General features: G+C 42.3%; 1 protein-coding gene and 1 pseudogene across 2 annotated transcripts; one reads left to right on the top strand and one right to left on the bottom strand.

The window, feature by feature from the left end:
- On the top strand, positions 1 to 9,479 carry LOC121198333 (annotated as a pseudogene).
- A 7,142-nt stretch (positions 9,480 to 16,621) lies between these two features.
- On the bottom strand, positions 16,622 to 22,623 carry aoc2 (amine oxidase copper containing 2). Of its 2 annotated transcripts, XM_041062783.1 has the most exons (6): positions 20,997 to 22,623; positions 20,171 to 20,289; positions 19,727 to 19,893; positions 19,034 to 19,166; positions 18,619 to 18,923; positions 16,622 to 17,061 (listed from the first exon to the last, which is right to left on the bottom strand). In XM_041062783.1, exons 1-5 carry the CDS (start codon positions 22,567 to 22,569, stop codon positions 18,633 to 18,635), a joined length of 2,283 nt encoding a protein of 760 aa, XP_040918717.1. In that variant the 5' UTR covers positions 22,570 to 22,623; the 3' UTR covers positions 16,622 to 17,061; positions 18,619 to 18,632. The 2 variants fall into 2 exon arrangements, with proteins under 2 accessions (XP_040918717.1, XP_040918715.1); XM_041062781.1 differs by having other exon boundaries at positions 16,622 to 18,923.
- Between the last annotated feature and the right edge of the window lie 1,570 nt (positions 22,624 to 24,193).

Genomic DNA, 24,193 nt, shown 5'->3' with positions numbered 1-24,193 from the left:
ATGTCATTTCAGCAGAGGGCGGAAACACTTGCTGCAGCCAAGACGGACAGTTTCCGGCCGTCCTCACAGCCCCAGACCAAGGGAGGAGTTGTAGGTTTCAGCAGTGAGGATCACTTCCGCGTTCAAAAAGCTGCAGTTCCTCGGCTACCACTGCGGACTGGTTCCAGAAGTGAGCAATTCTCCATTGACCCCCATGTTAAAATAGCCAACTTTACAGCCTAAAAAACATATTTACCGCCTGGTAAATTTTTTGTTTTTGGTCTCTATTGATAGTTTCCACCTCAGTGAACACTGTGAGGGGGGTGATTTTTTTTGTACCACAACCGTTTTAGTGTTATTTAGGCTTAAATTTTTTATATTAATTAGTGCATGGTTACGTTGAGTGATAGTCCCATAGACAGACACTGGCAGTTAGCTCTTTGCTAAAGCGGCTACATCCAGAGGCCTCCGGCTACCTCCAGCGGTTGACAGGGGCTGCAGTGTCCATGTTTGTTTGCCAATGTTTGGATAGGTTTTTGTGACAGTATGGCTTGTTGTAGTGCAGACTGTGCTAACCGACCGTCGAAGGAGTCTGTGTTGCAGTTTTTTCGGTAAGTAAATTTCTCACTATTTTACCTGGATGTTAGCACTAATTAGCATGTACCGGCATATTTTGCCGCTGGCTTATGACTTAATTGCCATCGCTGTGGTCGCTGCTGATACAGATAGAGGACCGGAGCAGCTAATGTTAGGAACGCTGTTGCGGTGTGTTCCGTGCTCTCAGAGTCCGTTTATTGCGGGAATACTAGGCTACAATTTTATTTCGTCTCATTTTTCTGTTTAAAAAGTCCGACATTGCATGGACAGAGCAGCTCTGTCAGTAAGCGGTTGTTTGCGTGCTGCTGTAACTGTAAGTGGATAGTGGATGGAGGCAGTAGTGAAAGCTGGTAAATATTAAACATTTTATTATATATATATATATTTTTTATCGTTATCATTAATAATAATGACAATAATAATAACAATAATACTGTTTTTAACGTTTTTATATATTCTATCAATATGAAATAATGATTGTTTCACAGTTAAATAACAGGCTAGAAATAAATTTCCCCCCACAACTCCACCAAACCCTGCAGCTCCGCCTAAAACCTCTCTATCTGAAACAGTCATGTTTAAAACACAGCAGCAACAATATGATCTCTGTTGTATGCTGTGTCGCGGTTACACGGGGTCGAGCTAGGCGGGTCGCCTTCGGGGACTGTCGTGTGGTGGATGTAGCTGCGTGTAGCTGCCGCTTAGCTTGTTAGCTTAGCTAATCAGCTGATTAGCCTTCGCTAGCTCGGTTGTTCCGAGCTATGTGACCGGGTTCTCGGCTGACTCCGGCTGACCCGTAGAGTAACCGCCTCTTCGCCAAATATGGAAAGTACACTCCCACTAAAATCCAAGATGGCGCAGCTCAAATGCCCATGGTTTGGTCCATAGACTGTATAAGACAGGTTTGGTCACAAAACCGACTCCCCGAAACCAATGGATGACGTCACGGGTGCTACGTTCATGTCTTATAGTCTATGCCCCAGACACACTCTCATCCCATTAGAGCCGAACTTTATTTACAAGTAATTTGGCATCAAACCAAACTCTTCAGTTTGTTCTCAGTCTCTAGTAATTGTTGCTTTAATCTTGTTAGCATAAGTCTTCTGTTGCTTCATGATAAAAAAAAAAGCATTATTTCAGAATGAAACAAAAAATTTAAGGTGTCTATAAAATGTATAAATTATTGTAGAGCCAACATCTGAACCACCCATCTCTAAGATCAGATGTTTCCCGTAATGCCCTGAAGTTTTGCAGCTAGTGGAGAGCAGCCATAAAGAGTCTGGCTCCAGGAAGCTGCAGCCGCCTTGATTTTGTGAGGTTATTGTTGCGTACATTGGTTGATGATTGTGCTGTCTTTAGATTAAAAATAATGTTGAAGTTCATAAGTGTCAAGTGTAAAAATGTATAAGATATATTTTTTCTTTAGTTCAGGTAATTTGTGTTGGAGTGAGTGTTCGGGTTCCTTTTTTGGGTTTTGAAAATGGCATCAGAGTGATCGCTTCTCTTGACAATATGATAACTAGCATCTTGGACGCTCCGCTCAGCTACACTACCAGAGAGCAGTTAAGGCGGGGACGGAGTGTCGCGGTTTAAAAGTTTATGGATGTTTGCGCACGCTTCGGCCTGTGACCGCTACAGTCTGTAAGTGTTATTGTGTGTAGTTTTAAGTTGTACGTTTAGCATGTTATGGTTGTAGCATTTTATTTAGCGGCTAACTTGCATATTGTTTAGTTTAGCTTGCTAGCTCCATTTTACTTTGCGAAACGTGTACTGTTTTTTATTTTTTTTGCGGATATTAATTTGCGTTATTTTTTCTGTTGTATTTCAGTTTTACAAAAAATAAATGACGGTGGGTGTTTTAAAACGAGAAAAGTCACATTCGTGGCTTGATGTTAGCTGGGTGAGGGCAGCACAATGATCTTAAATGTTTAAAATAACTTACTAGATCAATCATAAACAAAGTACATGACGGTTTGGAACTGGATTGACAAAATCAGATACATTAGATGGAGGACTAAAAGGCATCTAATGGGGGAAAAATTCTGGGATTCCGTTAATCTTTGAAGATAGCCAGACATGGATGTTTTTTCACAAAAGATTACGTACAGAACGTGTAAGTATTAGCTTCACACAAACGAACAACAAAAGAACGATAAAAAAAACATCATGCAATGAGGAAACCCACATAGTGGGCCAGAGTAGGGCTTAATATAGCTGCATCTGACTGAAGAGGTATGTCAACAGTGTGATTTGTAGCTGTGCTGTATAAATTCACACTTCCTCAGATTCAGATAAATCATTGCAAAGTGAAAGACTTTGTGTTTTGCACTGTTTGCTGGACGAATCCAGGCATTTGATAACACCACCTCGTACTTAAGGATGTTGTGACGGGCATTTCTAGCTTCTGACTGCTCTTCCATCTGTCGACAGGTGGATGGATTCAGGAAGCAGATCACCAGTGAGGTGAGTATCTCACATGCCACAGCCAAACCAAGCTTTGTGCCAATATTTTGATTTGTTCTCTCTGCTTCGGTTCAGTCTATGCCTTACGTTTATACATTGGAAGAATAAGTTCACATTTCTTTATCACACCCAAGTTCCCGTCTGTTTGCTTCTGTAGGCCGAGCACCTGGTCGCCAGCCTTTTCCCTCAAAAACTCCTGGAGCTGGATCACTTTCTTAAGGTAAGCTTCCTGAATAAAGGGAGGTTTCAGTCCTGACTGATGTGGTTACACACATGGTGGTGTAATGCTACAGCCAACACTCACTGAGCAGCTACGGTACTTTGTGAGAGATTTAACTGAGGAACAGCTGGTGTATCTGTTTACACTGCGTCGTGACGTGAGCGTCCACGGTCTGATTTATGCTGCGCACAGTGCATGTAGTTTTCCACACAACAGCAGGACACAGTGGAACAGGTGGAGGTGTGCAGCCTGAAGCCTGTATGTCTTGAATGTAAATGACTGACAGTATCAGAAATGGGATTTGAATTGATGAAACATGTTGTTCATTTGTCAGCTTTTCTAAATCTTTCTATGATTGTTGTCCTTATTTTTATGAACATTCTGTATATGCTCTTAATTAAAACGAACTTTGCTGCCTTTGTCTTTTCTCGTTTCTTGTCATCCTTCTGTTAGTATTTTTTTCTTACATTGACTGTTTGTTACCTTTTTTTTTTTTTTTTTTCTAAAAGTTTTATTAAAATATGTAGTTTCAACCGTTCCCATGTGGTCTTTATCCAGGAGCCGATTCTGAACGTGTCTGACCTGAAAGAAATCCATTCAGAGATCACGTTCAAAGTCCCAGACCCGATCCTCTTCATTAACAGCCACGATGGCGTGGACGTGGTGAGTCCTCAGTGTGTTCTGCCAGGTGTCAGGTAGTGATCCGGTAAAATGCAGACAGCACTGGAACAGTCCTTGTTTGTTGACCTGCGTACGAAAGTTTAATCAGCTGACAACAGGTGGTCAAACTCAACAAAAAGGCAAACATTTTGGGATTTTCTTGATGATCGAAAATCAAACGAACGTGATCGACGGATGGATTTTAGTGGAGATCACGTGTACATGCAGTCACAACAGAGAGAGCAGCTCTGTTCATCCTCTGTTTAATAAGGAGGGTCAGTGAGTGGATCGTAGTGGCGAGGACACTGTGTGGGAACAACCATACTGTGATGTAAACCACTGAATTGCTTTTTGTGCTGTCCACACAGAGGATGAGAGCAACTTATCATATCACATAACATATCAAACATGGCAGCCGCTGTAGCCCCAAAATACTAACATTTTTTTTTCTTTTTAGTCTGTTTCAAGTCCAAAACATACTGTAATTGCTATATTACCTCTTTAACATTGTGACTATGCAGTGATAGATACATACATAGATCTGAATAAATATATTTATGTAGGTCAGCACTGACAGCAGTTAAAATGTTTGTAGACACAGACTTCCATCTTTGACTGGCCAAGAAAAACCCCTGAAAGAAAAAACTTCTTCAGAAACTTTTGCTGCCTTGGCTTTTAGTCAGTGAAAACAGGCTCTGAATTGTTTCCCAGGCACCAGAGGCCAAAAATATCTCCTGTTCCTATAGATGGAACTGACACAGGCTGGTTGTTCCCTGGCTGTGATATGTTGTTGTTGTTTTTTTTTTTTTTTGGAGCTGTAGAGCTCATTAGTTGGATTACCGTGGGGCTGTTAACATGTGGACCTCAGCTCAACCTGGATTCCTGACTCCATGCTGCCAAGTGTCATGTCAATAAATGAGAGATGAGACAGAGGCATGCATCCGTGTTACTCAGAGGGTCACGGCACAATGAGCTCCCTGACTCCCACGCACTTATCGCCACTGAGAGGTGTTGAAGGGTTTGCGTTGCATTCAAATGATCCTGACTGTCGGAGGAAAGTCTGATCTGATGGTTCAGTACGGTGCCCTCTCAGGACCACAATATAAAAAACAAACACATAAGAGTTGTAATACAAGATGAAACACACAATTTCCTGTTTTTACCTCTGACTCATTTCTTTCCAATGATGTGCCCTTTAGTGTTATTTTATAATCTTATAATGAAAATAATAGTGGTAGTGAAGAGTTGGGTGGGTTTCCTGTTTATTCAGCACTGACCTGGAAATAAATTTATCAAGGATCTCAAAGCAGGAAATCCGTCCGAAGCTAAAACTTCCCAGCCTAACGTGTTTTTTGGTCCTACTTTTAGAACTAGCGGTGAAGGTATTTTATCATGTTTATCAATGTATAAAATGACATTTAAAGTAATGATGTGCTGCAGACTAATCACACACATTCAGTGGGATCAGAAACTTTTGTTTTTGACCCTGGCACAGCACAAACGTAAAGAAAATGACATCTTTTCTTTTTGATGCAGAATCTGAAGAAGAGGAAACTATAAGAAGTCCCTGATCAGAACAGAAACTCTTCACATTCCTCTATGTGCTTTTTGGGTTTTGTGTGAATAAGACTCTGTTTATTCTCATTAGTAGTTGTTCCAGGCAAAAATGTCAACTATTTTCCACTTCCAGCTTCTCAAGTCCAACCGTTTGGTCTTCGTCTTTTGTCAAAGATAGCAGTAAATTGAGCATCTGAAGATTTTAGACTTTCATGAGTCAAAATAAGCAAAATGAAGACTTTTTAAGAAACTGTGAGTTCTAATTTTTCACTGTTCTTTATGAGTTAATTAAGAAAATAATCAAGTTATTCCATAATGAAAATCCATAAGCTAGCTTTGTGTGAATGAAGGTGAGAACTGACAGTCACTCATTGTTAGGATCAAGCTAAATGCCAGTTCACAGAAACAGAGAGAGAGAGCAGGCTTTGTGAGGCTGAGACCAAATCATGCAGGCAGAGTGTGAGAACTCAAACCAGCAGCAGCAACATTATTCTCTAATGAGAAGAAGAAGAATCTTTTTTTTTTTTTTTTTTGAACATGGACTGTCTCGTGTTTGGTTCCAGGGGGAACAAAAACGCCGGCGATGCCGCAGGGCGTGATGAAATGCAACACCAAGCTGATGGACCTGATCGAATGAGTCAAACCAGAGATCAGGACGCTGATAGAGAAGTGTAACACAGTAAGTATCCACACACACACACAGTATTCATCTGTTATGCTGATGTACCGTAAGGTGTATATACTGTATACAGATACACTGTAATAGTTTAAAGTCCGTCTGAAGTAGAGATAACACCATGAACGCAATGTAACTTTAAATGGTTCTAGCCTAAAAGTTGGCTGTGTGTGTGTGTAAAACATAGCTGTGAAACTAAATATCATTATATGAATATTGAGTAATGTCCCCCGTGCTTTTTAAAATGATCCTCATGTCACCATGTCTCTGTACCATCAGGTTAAGATGTGGGTCCAGCTGCTCATTCCAAGAATAGAAGATGGAAACAACTTTGGAGTCTCCATACAGGTCAGTCCTCACCGATGGCTTCGCTTCAGTGCTTTCCTTATTTCATAAACACACGTAAAGCTAAAATAACTCTCAGCGCGTCATCACAAAGCTGTTCCCATGACTTTAAAAAGCATGTTTCTCTCTCTCGCTAGTATTGATTTTAAGCTTCAAACTCCACTCCAGTGTTTGCCGATCTTCTTTTGACTCGTCACATCTTGTTCTTTGCAAAATACATCTGTGGTTATAACCTGAGAAAATAACAGCAGGATGTATGTAAATGGACTGTATTTGCATTTGTACTGTGAATTTGCAAAAGAAATATAAGTACTAAGTAGTAAGTAATACACGCAGTAATACCAAGCGATAGATGAAAGTACTCTCACACTGTCGTGTAGGACTGGTGTAACTCTTGTTATTTGATATTTCCCGTATAAACTGTACATAGGTATAATTAACAGCCAGCAGAGGCTGCTGCTGCCTTTACAAAGAGGAGTTCAAGCAGCTGAGTTGAAAGGTGCCAAACTGTCTCCTCAACAGCATGTCCTTGTCCTCAACAGCATGTCCTTGTAGTCATGCTATAACCATATGGTGGTTATACATTATGGTTTAACCACCGTAAAGAGAAGTTTTTTTTTTAGCGAATTCAAAGCAACATGTCATTTATTCACATGAATTCAAACACAGTGTGGAAAAAGACGTGTTGACTTGTCAGAAGTTAGTCTGCAGTTACGTGTGACAGCAATGTGAGATTTGAATGCAGGGGTGTGTTCACAGGGTCAGTGCAGGGACACACATTAGGACTGTTGAGCCCATTCTGAATATAATTTAACTACCGATGGGACCAAGTTGGACCAGTCTGTTTCAGTCCGGGGCTAGTGGATACTGATATTGGTAAATAAAATCTTATAGTATGTGATATGTAAAGGTTTTACTCTTTAAGTCTTCAGATCTAGTTGCTGGAAATACTCAGGTTATTCATCCTGAAAGTATATGCATTTAAAACTGAACTGAACTAACCATTCACCCTTTTTTTTTTTTACAGATCATTTTAGACCAGTTCACGTCAACACATCACTGCAGGACTTTATTCTGATTGGCTCCCCCTCTCTAGTATTTACTCCTGTTTTTATATTTACATGTTTTGGTGAAAAGCACTGGGTGTGGGCACTGACATTCCTGCCTCTAAGATTACACAGGCGTCAGTGAAGTAACCACACCTCTGTGTCTGCCTGTCTGTCAGTCTGACTGTCTGTCTTCTCCTCAGCCAAAAAAAAGGGCAGATACTGAGAACATTTTCTTAATTTCACAGCTCAACACAGTTAACAAAATGAAAATTCCCGCTGAAGAGCTTGTCAATGTTTTGGTCCTGACCAATCAGGAAGCATCACCCGTTGGTCATGCAGGATTGTTGGAAGATAACTGTAAATTACTTAAAGAGGTCGGGACAGGATCAGCATGTGTGTCTGGGTCTGTAGGAAGAGACGGTGGCAGAGCTGAGGACGGTGGAGTCGGAGGAGTTGGACCAGATCTCCAAATATTACATCACCAGAGCCAAGCTCGTCTCCAATATCGCCAAGTACCCTCACGTGGTGAGTGAATGGGAATGTGTGTGTGTGAGTGTGTGTGTAGAGCAGAAAGTATAAAGTATACTGGATAGTTCCTCCTTTTACTCTCAAACAGCCTCAGTTCTTCTTCTCATTGATTCCACATGATGTTGGAAACCTTCCTCTGAGCTTCTGCTCCATGTTGACATGATTCATCACATCATTCAAAGGTGTTCTACTGGATTCAGGTCTGCAGACTGGGGGAGATCACTGAAGTTCACTGAACTCAGTGACACTGTGACATTCAGATATTCAGACCGTGACTGACTGGTGTTGTTCATTCTGAGAAGCTTTTCTGCTCAGCACCGTTGTAATGAGTGCTTATCTGAGTTACAGTAGCTTTTCTGTCATTGTCATGTGATTTTTTTTTTTTTTTTTTTTTTTTATATTGCACTGCTCCCGCATGATTGGCTGATTGGATAATTGCATGCACAAGCAGGTGCACAGGTGTTCCTAATAAAGTGCTCTGTGGGTGTGCGTCGCTGGAGTCGAGCTCTCGTCTCGAGAATCCAGCTTCGATTAACCGTCTCTTGTCCATGTTTCCTGTCCTCCGTGCAGGAGGACTATACAGGAGGACGGTGTCAGAGATCGATGAGAAGGAGTACATCAGTTTGAAGATCATTGTTTCGGAGCTCAGGAATCAATACGTGAGTGCTGATTTGTCTTTTTCTCTAACCTCCATACCAGGAGCCTGGTATGGAGGTTAAGGAGGGTTTGAACTTCATCTGGGCCTCTCCTGTGATGTACAGGCCTGCAGTTTTTTTGAGAAGAATCATGTTATATATAATTTATTCAGGTACATTATTAAAACATGATTAGAACGTACATACGAAGTGTATAAATGGAAGGCGAGAAAAGCAGTGAATGAAGCGGCGTAGATGGTTTTCATGACTTTCTGCGTACATGGTTTTTGTGAAACTAACAGACACATATAGTAATCTATACTAATGGTATACACAATGGATTATATACACATTTCCATGGGGTACTGTTTTTGCAACTAGCATACAAAATATTAATGTACTTTACTGTTTTGTACCGAAAGGAAATGATGCAATACGTACATCAGAGAGTGACGCTGCCAGTTAAACTTTACAGACAAGAAGCAAAATGTCTGACGCAGATTAAAGACTTTTCCCCCAGTATGTTTGAGAGCAGCTCCTCAGTTTTTGCATTGCATTGTGGGACAGCAACGTCCACCAGGACCCTGCTGGAATTGTGACTTATGTCTTACGACTAATGGAACCTGAAGTTCCACTTTGCTTGTTGTTGTTGACGGTTAGCGAAAACATATTGAGTTGTCTATGAGTTGTCACTCTGCATGACATGATCCTGAAGAATATTGAGAAGATTAAGAAAACCCAGAAGCAGCAACTCTGACTCTCTGTACTGACAACCCGCTACAAAACAGACACACAACATCAGCTGTGAGTCTGACCAAGAATTCCCAGCATGCCTGATGGTTTTTAGAACCTCAGGACAGTTCGTGAAGGATCAAATAAGTGGCGGCTTTTGGAAAAAGTGTTCTTTTATTCAGTATTGAATACTTTTAACATGAATGGTGCTCACTGATGTATGCATAACAACCTCAGCCACACAACACCGACATGCTCTCTGACACGTAACCTCCAGTTGTGAGTCTCCCGCCCTCTGGGACCTGACGAATCGTTGCTGTTACAAAGACCCCCTGCTGCTTTCTCTTCCTGTCTGGGTTGTGTGGACTTTCACTCCTCTGGATGCGGTGCCTTCCGGGATTTATCTGCAGTTTATAAATGGGTTTCTGTTTTTTTTCTTTCTTTTTTTTTCTTTTTTTTAGCTCTCGGTTGCCTTCTTTCCCACCCAGACAAGGTTCCCGTTGTTCAGTAATTGCCCCTGCCCCTGAAACTTTCTGCGCACCTCACTGTTCTGAGGAAAACTTTAGGATTTCACAGTTTAACTCTTACTTAGTCCTCTCCTGGAAAGGGATCTATTGTTAATATAGGAAACAGGCAGCTGCATTTCTTCTCCACATTACACCCCGTGTTTTTGTTTGTTTGTTTTTTGTGTTTTTTTTTGTCGTATCTTTGTATCTTAGTGACACTTGGGAAAGCTTTTGCAGCCTGAGGGAAAGATCTTTTTGTCCTGACCTGAAGGAGGTGACATTTGAGGTCCAAAGACTTGAAATTCATCCTCAGCAAACCGCCTCTGTGTATCTGTGTTTTACCGATGGAGCAGGCTTGAACTGGAGCTCAAAATGTCTCCCACGCAGCAAGTGGGACTGGGATCATGTGAAGCATTCTTTTTTTTTTTCTTTCTTTCTTTTTAAATACAGAGATACATCATGTTTACGAGAACCAAGGCGAGACTGATTCGCTGCTGGCTGTGAACTGACCCCGCCTCAATTCTCTTTGCACAGAATCTGAAGCCTTTTGAACAAGAGCAGCAGTTTTCAGCAGGTTTATTGTTCAGAGCAGGACAAAGTTTGACCGACGCTGTTTCAGATTTTAATTATTTTCCACCTCATGGTCAGATAATTAAGTCAAGACCTCGTGAAACAGTGACAGTAGTATGGAAAGTGATGAACTGAAGTGAGGGACCGACCTCAAAGTGCATGTAAAATGTGGTTTTATTCAGCTCTTTATTTATTTTTTTTAAGCAAACAGATGAAGGAGCAGACCTCTGTGCGTGCATGCAGGTTGACGGCTGTCACTTCAAAATAAAGTTTGGACAAATTCAGACTAATAATCAATAATTCTTTAAAAAAATTCAAATGATGTCGATGTAGGCTTTACTAAACTCAAGAGGGAACAGGGGACACGTGTCATTCAGGGAATTCAGACTGTTTATACCATTTCATGGTGAAGGGACATTAGCAGACAGTAATGTGTGTGTTTGATAAATTGCTGTATAATATGCTGTTGTGAGCCAGCTAGTCACGCTGACACTTGTTCTTTCAAACCTACTCCTGTCCCAGCACCCTGTGCCTGTCCTTGTCCCTGTCCCAGCACCCTGTCCACGTTTCTGTCCCTGTCCCTCAGTATGTGTTCCTGTTATTAACAATGCCTCCACTTGCCTCGCTTTAGTGTCAAGCTAACATTACAAGGCTGTTACATTTGAATCCCTCCCGAGTACAAAGGCACAAACTGTTGCACCGATACGCTGAGAATTTTGTATTTAAACACACAGATAGCTTCACATCTTTTCCCATGTCTGTCTTTCAGTGGCATTTAAATGCCCATACATACGCTGAAACAAAGCTCAGCTGCTGCAATTGTTCCTCTCCTCTCTACTGACTATGAGAAAAGTTTGCGACACGGTTCCAGCGCTAGAATGGCTCTCAGTAGAGCTGATTTTAAAAATAAATAAATAAATCCTAGATCTGCCCCTTTAACTGGACCCACATCAGAATTTAATGGGTTCTTCCCTGGCCCACGCCCCAGCTCTCCACCAACTTTGCGTAATCCTGCTGACAAATAACCAAACCAATAAACACGACCTCCCGGATGGTTGGAGATAGTAATTGATGGGGGACAAATTCCACACTTCTCAGTCTGTGCAAAAAGGCATATCATTTCAGTTTAAGTTGATGTGAGGCTTCAGCAATCTGATTTAGAGTTTTTTAATCAGCTCTACAGTTTGAAAAATTCGATTTTCATAACTGAATTTTGGAATGTATCTTCACACAGAACAGATGGACTGTGAATTTTTGAACCACAGAATATTAATAAAGCCATTTTGATTCATTTATAGGTATATGTGGGGTGTCATGCTAGTTCAGGTCAGCTACAGAAGCTGTGGTTATTTATATAACCGTGTATACAGGAGAAGCCCTGGATCATCCAGCTCAAATTCACAGGAAAAAAAAAAAAAGATGCTCTTTATAACCTCTGAACTTGCCTCATAATCATTAGAACACAAACTAATTATCAGTCTAATGATGAAGTTATTCATTGAGGTTGATCCTCTCTAAGCCCCTGAAAAACAGTCAGTAATCTTTACTGGGTTTGTTATTGAATGCAGGATAAAGCTGGACTGATGTTCAGTTTCACAGCTGTTACTTGATCGATGCTGAAGCCTGGTACGTTGAAAAGCATGTGCGACTTGACATTAGACGGAAAATGACGAAGTTAGGGACCAATCAAATGGTTTTTGGAGGTTTTCAGACTTTTGTCAGTGAGTAGCTTTACTACTTGTAAGCTTACTTGTTCTCCTCCCATTAAAGCCTCCTGCTCCGTGTCTTCAGTTCCGCCCTGACCATTAACAGCTTTTATTTAGACTCATCTATATGAGTCTATGACTGTGTTGACAAGAAAGCTCTTACTCCACATGAACTGTATCAGAGCTTTGATAAATTGTGGTCCGTGTGGTTTCCTAACCCCCCCCCCCACATGGCAGCGTTTAGCCCTGATTGTTTCAAACCCTATGGGCAAAAAGATCTCAGATCAGAGCATCTGAAATTAATACAAAACCAACGTGTACTTGGCAGGGAAGTTCATTTTCCTGGGCACAGCTCCCATTTCTGAACATTGTGGGGAATGGCAAACACTCGTTACACTTGTGGCGTGTTTGTTCGTGTTTGTGTGACATTCTGTTGTCAAAAGGAACGAGTGGGCACATTCATGTGCACCTTTAATCAGCAGGATATAGACAGGTTCAGACAGAGGGTCCAAAACAGAAGCCTGGATGCCAGAAATGGCTGTGTGGTGTGTGTTCAGCCCACCTTAAGACCTTTGCTAGTGTCTAGAGTGTATTTCTATTAATCAACATTACCAAAGTTAGGGGGGGGGGGGCGTTGGGGGGCATTGGAAAACCAGCCTTGAAGGGCAAGTAATTCTTGTATCAACTTTGTGCTTTTTGTTGTTAACTGTTTCTTTTTGAGAATCATTATTTTACATAATAAAATTATTTTTTTGAGAAAACTCCTTTAGTTCCTTGTGTTTTTAGCTTTGAAGATGAATGAGCTTTTAGTGTTAGGTGGAGGGTTTTTTTGTTTTTTTTTTCTGCCACACACAGAAAGTGACTTGTCTTGCTGCTCTGGATACCTGAACGCTCCCCTGTGATTCCTCAGGTGTGATGTTACTTCAGTTTTTTAACTTTGTAGCAGTGACAGGTTATTATATTTTCATAGCTGCAAGCAGAGGTACAGCCCACCAGCTCCAGTCGAGCAGTTTAGTCAGTGTGGAAGTTACATAACAACACAGCTTGGACAATTTTAAATGACTTGCATGTCATAGCACCAACATAGGCATCAACAGATAACCAGCTGCAGGCTGGTTTGCAGTGTATAGTCGTATTCTTGCAGGTGTACAGTGCAGCCATTACAACCCTTATCACTGTTACCCTGTCAACATTGCTGACACTAAACTCTGCAAGCTTTTTTTTTTTTTTTTTTTTGGTTTTCATGGATATTTTAGTTAAAGGGAGGCGAGGTCCTCCAGTACAATCGCCCATCACGGCTCAGATTCTTTGAGAGCTCCCTCAAACAGCAGAGCTTTTTCGAACGGATCTAAACTCTACAGTCGTTTCTTAGAAAGATTCAGTTTCCTGCTGTAAGTGCTAATTCGACAGCTAGGTATTGAGACTGGGAAATATTACACAAAATAAAACCCAACATAACACCCTGTTTTGAAGTAGCTGGGACTACTTTTCCTGCAGTCCTTGAATGTGGACATCGATAAGCCTCCCACTGACCGACCATTGTGTTGGGTTTCCTTCCTCTCCTTACTTACTGTTTTCAGGGAGGCAAAAATGACAAGCTGTCAAGCTAACATGCTACACAACCATGGAAAATCAGCAACAACTGTTGTCAGTTAATCACACAGAAAGCACTGCTACCCACAGCTTCCAGAATCTATGGCCTGCCAGCTCCAGGTGTCGCCACTATAACAAGAGGAGTTTGGCGTGGATAAGGCCCGCCCACTGCTGATTCTGAAGAGAAGAGGTGTGCAGAGGATCATGGGAAGTCCCCCAGCAGCCTAGGCCTATAGCAGCATAACTAAGGGATGGTTCAATTGCCTGAGCCAGCCCTACTATGGGCTTTATCCTTAACTGTAACAGTGTCTATAGAAATAATTGTGACTAACTATAGGTTTAGTCATAATAACAACTAATTATAAGCTTTGTCAAACAAAGAGGTTTTAAGCCTAATTTTAAAATTAGAGAGGGTGTCTACTTCCTGAAATTGTTTTTTTTTTTTTTTTTTTTAATCCATAAATCCCACATTTCCTATCCCAGAGTAATAATGCCATGTTTCTGACGTGAGTCTGTGTTTCAAACCCAGACCTGACTCGGCCTCATCTCAATAGCTCTGATGTGTTTTATGAAATAGGTGAATCCTGGTTCAGTTTGTTAAAGCTGTGCTTTTCTGAGCCCCCTTTATAAAAAAAAAAAAAAACACACACCCCTGGTCCCAAACAAACCACACAGGTTAGGCGTGAAAGCACCCTGAGTTTGTTGTTGTATGCCAGTGTGAGGATGGGAGGTCCCTGCTTGTTTTTTTGTTGCCTTTGTTTTGCTCTCTTTGTGTTCAGTCTGCCCTTAAACTCGCTGTTGCCTATTGTATCCGACTGGAACCTGGCCAGGAAAGGAAGTGTTCACACCACTCGGCGATCTTATGGTTGTTTGTTTTTGTTTTTGTGTTAACAAAAAAAAAAAAGCAGCATAGATGTTTGCAGCCATGCACGTACACAGGCACGCACAGACACACAGATGAACTGTAAAAATGTTTATGTATTTCCTAACAACAAAAATGTAAGTGCTACAACACGGTCACATTTGTTTTCCTCACAGCTTCCATCATCATCATCATCACTGCACCAGGTGGACAGTCACAGTTACAACACACACACACACACACACACACACACACACACACACACACACACACACACACACACCTTGTAGTATTTGTGTATGGGGCTTTTAGACACAACACAACAACCGAGCAAACTGTTGAGAGGGACTCTTCTGCTACATGGACCACATAAATCACAGTCAATCACAGTCAAAATCACAGCACAGCCATACATGTGTGAATGCGTATGTCTGAGCAGCGGTCACCAGTGACCTAGCAACACCAAACAACTTAAACCTACGAATGCTTCCCTCCTCAGCTTCACTGCCCTTCATCAACAGCTGCACTACAGCTGCTGCCGAATGGCAGGACCATCTGACATCAGTTAAAAATACTGTTCAGGCCAATCCAGCAACACCTTGACACTGGCAGCAGGCATATCCCCACAGTCCATATCCAAACCTACAGCCATGGTTCTGCAGCTTGTACTGAGGATGTGTTTATGGGAATTTTTTAAAAGGCGACTCCCCTGGCTCAGCTCAGATCAGCCCGCCCCTCCCGCCACTGGTCCTGACAGGTTCTACATGTTTTTTTAAGCTGTAACACAATGTCCCCACAAGACTTCACAGTGTAAACCTATGTTTTCTGCTCTGACTGGTGACATGGGCTCATTTAACTGCCAATTTTCCAGTCTGCTGCTTTTAAGTGAGCCCAAGTCTCTGTGGAAAACCTTGAATACCTTCCTCAGGGTTCAGTTATTGAGACTGAAAATTCACGTTGGTGAGTTTTTTTGAATTCTGGATCCAGTTGACCCCAAAAACCAGTCGCAGTTTATTTTTTAATGAAATCCTTTGTCATAGTTTTTTGTCTTTAGTTATACACTGTTGTTATCTGTTACTTTCCCAGCAGCTTTTGGGAGGTGTATTTACTTTTAAAATCGTGTAACATTTACAGCAGAGAGAGAGAGACACTGTCGAGCTAGTCTGGTGCCAGACTCTCTACATTCTGTCAGACACAGCTTGGAAGCTGCACTAATTAATAGAGCTTTCAAATTCTATCAGGTCACTGTTCTGGTTTACGACCCTCAACTTTTTCGTTTGGGTTCACTGTCACCGCTCACATCTCTTGTTTCCGTCAGCGGCAGGCAGCTGTTTTCAGCAATAAAAGCCCTCGGTACTCTACCTGCCCAGCCTCAAAACAGCAGACAGACACGGTCAGAGGCTAACTGGTGAACACGTGGAGCGAACACTTGCTCTTTGAGTGCAGGCTTTTGTTGGATTCTTCTTCAACAGAGCTCCGTTCTCCTTTGTTGTTCACATCCTGTCACTGCTGTTCTTAAACAAGTACAAGTCACAGAGGAAACTTTAACAGAAAGCTTTAACAGAAACATTTCACTTGACATCTGAGGCAGAGAACCACTCACAGTGTTTAACTTCACCAAGACACACGCACAGAAACAATCAGTGAACCTTACATGCACTCACATCCCATCCTCTGATTCTGTTCCCATGAAGGATGTAGAGTTGGAATGGAAGTCACTGTATGTGTTACACTGTGTGTGTGTGTGTGTGTGTGCGTGTGTGACTTTGCTGGTCTGGTTTCAATTTTCTCCCTCCAGGAAAAACCATGAGGGGAAATGTGAGAACTACACATCTGTGTGTGTGTGTGTGTGTGTGTGTGTCTGTGTCTGTAAACTTTCTTAAAGCAACACTGAATAACATGAATATTTGCAAAGACCAAATGCAGCAGACCAAGATCCCTTCTTACACAAATAATCTCTTCTTTTATTTAGAGAGGAAGAAACAACAGTAACTCAATTCTTCAGACCGTGGCACTGTAGGAAAAAAATATACAAAATGAATCAAACATCATTCAGTTGTTCAGTAGTCACAGCCTCGAGCTTTGAAGTGGATGGTACAGTGCTTATTTACACACACCTGACTTTACAGCGTCAGTTTACAATGTATACATATTGCAGTTTATATCACAGCGGTTCACCAGTAAGAAACCCAGAGAGTGAAAATTGTGTATTTTGCCGTGGTCTTTGGATACATTCTGAATTCATGCTAAAAAAGAGATTGCTAACATATAAGCAAGAATAATTGCAAACATTACTGAAATCAAGATAATGATGATGATCACCTCTTTGCTTGCAAAATCTCAAACTATAGCTCCACATTTCTGAGGATGTAATCACGAGATTCTGGAAAAAAAAAAAAAAAAATGAACAAAGAATCCCAGGCAATAATTACTGCTGACAAGACATCAACTTGTAGTTCATAGTCTTGTAAAGTGTACGTAAAGTAGTACATTTTCCATTAGCATTACCTTTATTCTTCTTAACCTAATAACAACAACTTTGTGTTTTTATTCTAAAAACGACACATTCACATTATCATCAAATTGAACAAACAATAAGAAAACAAGCTAAATCACTATGGTTTGTGACTTTGCTGATACCGCCCGAAAAGCAGTGTTACAGCCAGGCTAGCAGCTCGGTGAGGCTGTATTTAGGCACAGTGGTGTTTCGAGCTAACGTGTTCATAACAACAATGCTAACATGGTTGGTGCATAGGGAGGTAATGTTAATTATGTCACCATCTTAGTTTTGCGTGTTAGCATGTTAATATTAAAATCAAATGCTAGTATTTCCTGACATTAGCATGCTACAGATATAGTACAAAGTGTGTGGTCATAAACCAAAGTACAGAGCAAGATAAAAGTTTGACCTGATGATGGCACTAGATGGAAAATCCGAGAATCACCAAAGTCATTCAGATACACACAAGTTGTCAAAGTGAATAAGTAAATGCTGAAGCTTTTAAATATAACTTTGACATGTTGTGAAATGTAGTTTTTACTTTTCTCAGTTTAGAAAAGATTAGAAATATATGATTGAAATCATACCATAAACTTTTAGATTGATCCTCTACCTTATAGGCAGAGTTATGTGTTAGTCAAGGCTGGATTACCAATTGGACAACCTGAGAGGCCCCACGGTGTGGCAATTATTTTGAGATAATCTGATTAATACGCCCATAGAAAGCACAATATAAAGAAAAGAAACAAAAAAAATGTAAGTGCTGTAAGTTAGCTCCTGCATTGTTTCCTAGTCTTGCAGTTGGTGCTAAATTCACATGGTAATTCTTAAGTAAACCTGCATTTAAAGAAGTCATAGAACTGGTGAAGGGGTGCTGGGGTTGTCTAAGGGGGCCCATAGCTTGGTTTTGCCCAGGGTCCTGTTGAAGATGTTTGCTATAACACAGTATGAACTTAACCATACAGGGATTTTTAAGCTTGGGTGAGATAGTTAATCTATCACAGTAAACAGTCTGCTTTATTTTTGCCTGTGATGTTGTTATTATAATGAAGATGCAGGTAGGCTTGGTTTTGTATAATCTCATTCCTGGTGCTTTGGTGGACACTGCAAGACACGGTAAAATTTCAGAGCCAAATGCAAAAAAATGTCCCATCAGAAAAATCCAGCCTGTAAGACAAACAGGAGGCAAATATGGATAAGTTGGAAATGATACAGTAAAATGCTTTTTTTTTTTTCTAAAATGTTGCTGTTTGACAGCCAAAGCTTCTTTCGCTCAACTTCTTGCCTGGTGCAGCTTTAAAACCCATGCAGCACAAATAATCTGCCATCCCACCCTGCCTCTATAAACGCGGTAAAATTGACACGAACTTCTTGAAAGATTTGGTAAATCACCTCAAGCCCCATCTCTGAAATCACTAGGGCTTGGAAGCTATTACCTACCAGTGATCAATAAATCAGACCCACTCCTCAAACCTCATGACTCCACCAAAGCCATAGAAGGTGAAGGGCTCCAGCACAGGGCTGCAGGCCTCTTGAGCGAGGCAGGCTATCCTGTTGTTTTCACAGCTGTCCTCACTGCCCGGGGCAAAGTACACCCCATCAGCAGAGTGGATGGATGGATCCTCATCGAAGTAGTTATGGGGCCGCAGCAGGACCCCGCCCCCATTACCCACGGTGACCGTGTTGGGGATGTCCTCAGCGTGAGGGATGTGGAGGAAACCAGTGGTAACCCAGGCAACCAGGTCCTGCGTACACATACATCATGCAAAATCCTTTAGATAATTTGTCTGATTTAAAGCTCACACGTGTTTGTATTCTGTCATTATTTTTATATGTAGATTCCACCTCAACACACCTCGTTTTCAATGGTTTCGTTGTCTTCAATGTACTTGCTGAAGTCGACAGCTGGAGTCCAGATGTTGTTTTGACTGTACAGACTGCTGCTGGTCCGCTCTAGGTCCTTGTGCTTGGTGATGGCAACCTTATACCTGGAGGCACAGAGAGGTTTGTCATTACAGCATAACAACACACCGAGTTTAAATGTCAGATGCTCACATTTGAAAAAGCTGAATCCAACAAAATCCATAAAAAAAAAAAAAAGACTAAAATACCTATTTGATTTTGAAATAGATGCAGATTCATTTTCTGTCAAACTGACAGATTAATTGACTAATTGTTGGTTTTTATCTGAAGAATAAGTAGCGAAGAGTCATGTCAGTTAAACAGCAATATTTAACATTTGCTAGCATTAGCTAACATCAGACACCACGGCTACTGGTTTCACCAGACACTTCTGTTTTCCAAAGTACTTTGTGCTTTGACCAGAGAAAAAAAAAAAAGCGTCCAAATAGAAAACACAAACATGCACTATGTCTCCATGACTTCCCTGTCCACAGGGGGCTCATCCTCTTATTGTTACGTCCCAGCCCATGCCGCACAACAAGCACTGACTGTGACTTTCACTACAATAGTTTATGATAAATTTAACCCAAACTTAGTGTGAGGTTTTTTTGTTTTTTTTTTTAACTTTGCAGATGTCTCGTCTCACCTGGCCCAGGACATGGCCCTCTCCTCAGCCTGGCTCTCTGGGAGGTGGTCCCCTGTGAAGCTGAACACCTGAAGCCTGTAAGAGCGCTGGTGACCCCAGCGGTTGGTCTTGTTGCTGGCGATGTGGAGGTAGCGAGGAGTTTTGGTGTTGTAACGCAAGGCTGCCTCCTGTGGAAGCGTCACAGTGGACGTTAGTCCTCCGTTAGTCAAGACTCAAGAGTTGTTTTGTTACACAGTAACAAGAATTAGTCACAGAGCGTAACGTGGTTGGCGGCTGTGTCCCATAGAACATAGGCAACACCCACCAACATCCACCCAAGTCAGGGGCTGCATTTCCTTCCCAGGACACTGTGACCTTTGTTACGCTCTGTGACTGATTCCTGTTACTGTGTAAGGTCTGTTAAAAGAAACCTAAATCCAAGTGAAAGAAAGATAAAAGGCAGACCTGCTCTGTTTTGAGTTGTTTCTCCACCAGCTGTGGGATCATAGCATAGTGATCAGGCATCCACGGCAACGACACGTTAACATACTCCATGTCTTTGGTCTGGAATACGTTCTTCACTCCTGCGAAAAGGAGAAAGATGCAAGAACGTTTGTGATACTGATCGTTGCCTGTCGTAGTTTCAGAGCCAAAGCAGAGTGACACTGGGCCTTTGGATTCTCCTACAGATCCATGTCACTTTCTTTTTTTTTTTTTTTAAATTCGATTTCATTTCTAAATACATATAAATCTGCAGCGAACTCGTATTTCTGCACCTACATTGGACCAAATGATCATGTATAATAACTATGTGTACCGGCTCTGCAGCTCTCCTCAGCTCTGTGGAGCGTTTTAGAGCCTGTTGTTCAGCTTTACTGTTTTGGCTCAGATGGTGCAGCCTGAGATTTAAGTTTTCTTTATTGGTGCATTTTTTTTTTTTTTTTTTTTTTTTTTTGCATTTCAGTTCCTGCGTCAGTTTCCAACCAAACCCCAGATGACACAACCAGCCAAGATCTGCATCCTCTGATTTCTTGCCCTTTATCACACCTACCTGGGGCTATAGGTTATCACACCAGTCACTGACAGCAGACTAAGAATCATCTAGTTTTTATGCTTTAGCAGCAAGAGAGCTTTAGAGCTGCATCACTGTTCAATAGGAAACCAGTCAGCTGGGGGAAATCTCTGAGGAAGAAAGATCCTGATCTCATAATCTCAGGATTTCAAACTAATAACTTTTTTTATCATGACTATGTTTTTTTTTTTCCTTTTTTTCCATATTGCCCATACTCACCCAATACATCCAAGTCCACTTTAAAGTTGATGAAGTGGGTGTGGATGTTCCCCAGGACCTTGTCCGCCACCTGGTGTCCGTACTTCAGGTTCCCCTCCACCAGATAAGAAGAAGAGATGTAGCCGGTGGCGTGCACCTTGGCCTCCACCGATCCGCTCTGGTAGAAGATAAAATCCCACATGTAGTCGTAGTTTCCTATAGCTGTGATGGTTCTGAACACCAAGGCGCTGTTCACCATCCCTCCGTAGCTGTTGTGGAAAAAGTCTGAGAAGTGCCTTCGCAGGGGCTGTCCCATGTTGTGCTCAAAGATGCAGATTGAGTTCCTGAATCTGATCGGGCCGGGGACGTCGATGTAGCGGTATGTGTCCACGTACGTGGCTTCGTGGGGGCAATCCACACCACGGGCCAGTTCGTGCGCGAAGCGCCCTATCCCGATGCTCGAATCCAGAAACTTGGTGAGGATCATCCCCGGTGTCAGTGAACCGTACACCGACATGGCCTCCTGCACGCTCAGCTCGTAGGCTATCCTCTCGTTCTTGAAGCGCACGTCAAACACCCTCATGCCCGTGAGAGAGCTCAGCCCGAAGGCGAAGCTCCAGTCCATGTACAGGACCTGGTTGTTGCTCACGCTGTAGCGCTTCCCCTCTGCGTAAAACAGCTGCGGTCCGATCTGCAGAGGCTTGTTCCTGGGTTTCAGAGAACCGTAATCAGTGGACTCTTCGTAAACGATTTTCTTAACGGAGCCACTTTCATATTCCCGTCGAAGTTCTTCCACCGTGTCGAAGTATCGGCCGTTATACATCAGCCGCTCCACCTTCCAGTTGGACGCGTTTAAGTTCTCGTGGTTGACCAGCACCTCGAAGCCCACCGGGTGGATATACATGCCGCTCATATCCCTGAGGAAAGACACCCAGGTCTTTCTGTCCCCGGAGCGGACTCCGCGGGGCATCTGCTCGAACGCGTTCAGCCTCTTGTCCTCACCCACGCCGAAGCTCTCTTTCAAGAGCGTCCCCAGCTTGGAGAAAATCTCATTCTCTATAAACTGGAAAAGCAAAACGTATTCCCCGATGGTGACCGTGCGCGCGGTGATAGGCAGCTCCGTCTTGTACCTCTCCGCGGTGACATCTCGGTGGTACTTCGGGTTGGGAAGAGGCCCCACAACGTACTCCTTGATCTTGCCTAGGGAGCCGTGGAAGACCACCGCTGTCGCCTCTCTCGTCGGCTTGGCGCCTTTGTCATCCAAGTAAGCCAACGCGTCCGCTTTCTTTGGCAGAGAGAGGTCTATTAAGAACAGGAAATTTTTCGATGGCTCCGTGATCTGGTTTGTGGATATGTCCAAGTCTTTCTGCTTGAGCATGTACTGCTGGACCTGCAAGTACTCCTCGCGGCTGAGATCAGCGAACACGAGGCTGCGCTCGTCGTGCTTGCCCCGCAGCGGGTGGACACGCTGAGCAGAACATTTGGGGGCCCTGTTGGAGTGGACGGCAATCAGGACGATGTTGAGAATGACGGAGACGAGGACGAAGAGGATGAGCGCCCATTTCACCAGAGAGTTCATCCTCCGCTCTACCATTACGCCCGGGCTTGAGAGAAAGAGAGGAGAGGAATGAGCCTCTGGTTCATCGGCGCGCGGTCAGACGCTTTTGGAAAGGAGAGGCGCGCCCCTCAACATCTTCCGTTCCCACCCTTCTCTCCCATACCCCCCCCCCCCCCCCCCCCCCCCCCCACCCCCGTCCCTTCCTCTTTCTTTGAATGTACAGTTATGGAACTGTGGTTTCATCTGACATCTGTTCAGCTCCACGGCCGACAGGACTGTTTTTACGCACGCTGCTTGGGTATTTTTACGCACGAGATTTCATTTCGTTTAGTTTCCTTTAACAGCCATCGTGATTTAAATAGAAAGGACAAAAAGAGGTTGTGTGAATATTCTGTCTCTTCCAGACAAACTAAATCCAAACATTTTATTTGTTCTGAAGCTCAAACACACACAGTTCATACATATGGATACGATGCTGTTCAGACGAAGAAAGCTTTATGCACTTCTAGGCACACATTTCTATTTGTCCAAGACCAGAAAAGCAAGAGTTATATGAAATAAACTTTCCTTTTCTTGTTAACTCATTGATCATAAGTTTATCAGTATCAAATTTATATTGTTTAATCCTCACTGAAAATTATGGCTTCAGTTGGTTAAATGGCTGATGGATTAAAAAAACACAGCTCATATACATATACTACCCAGCATGCATTGCAGTGAGGGTGAAAATCCTCCAGAAATCCTTCTTCCTTTTTCTGATATGGAAAAAATAAAAAAAAATTTACATAATGGAGGCTGTTATGTGTGTGAGATAGTTTGTCTCAGAGGAGTCACATGATCTCTGAACTGACAGTGCGAACGGTGGTGAAGACAGGTCTGAAGTCAGTTTGTAGTCAGTGAAAAAGAAAGAGATAGATGAAGGAAAACACATTACTATTACTATCAAATAGTAATACATTCAAGTTAAGGTGAAAATAATGAGCCCATCAAACCATGTCGCTATAACCTTTTAGACTTCATAGGGGTCAAAGGTCAATCCCTGGAATGTGAATTCCAGGGGTCAACCAAAAGCACAAGAAACAACAACATAGCAGTAGAGAATCCTGTACACTGATTCTTTGGAACAAGGAACATATGATGATACAGACAAAATGCTGAATCAGCCATTAGCATGTCTCCAGAGGTGACGTGTGAGAGCTGCATCACATCAGTCATCACAGCTTCACACACACACACACACACCTTGACATGATTAGACACTTATATTGTACGTACAACATATTGTAGCACACAAGAAGGGAGCAGACAAATATGTTGACAGTATATACCGTTTGGGATTTTACTCACTGATATCACAGAATTATATAGTGACAACAAAAAAAAGTTCATGTATTTATCATGTTCATGTTTTTGTCTCTCACTGTCTTGGATGTGTTGTGCTAGCAGTGGCTAATGTAGTCCTGAACGGACTTGTTGATAGTGAAGGAACACAAATACTGTGTGAGGTCTGATAAAGTTAAACTGTGTCAAACAGACATGTATTTAACTTCCTTACAGCGAGATAGGTGCCCCCCCCCCCCCTAACCCCAGGACCCCTGTTGTTGTTTCTTCCAGGTCCCGTCAGGTCACACAGAAAAGGATGTTGGTCCTAATTGGCCTG

The sequence above is a fragment of the Toxotes jaculatrix genome, chromosome 18, assembly GCF_017976425.1.
Source record: "Toxotes jaculatrix isolate fToxJac2 chromosome 18, fToxJac2.pri, whole genome shotgun sequence".
Taxonomy (NCBI): Eukaryota; Metazoa; Chordata; class Actinopteri; family Toxotidae; genus Toxotes; species Toxotes jaculatrix.
The sequence above is the reverse complement of the archived record's forward strand: the minus strand, read 5'-3'. Positions and strand labels throughout refer to the sequence as shown.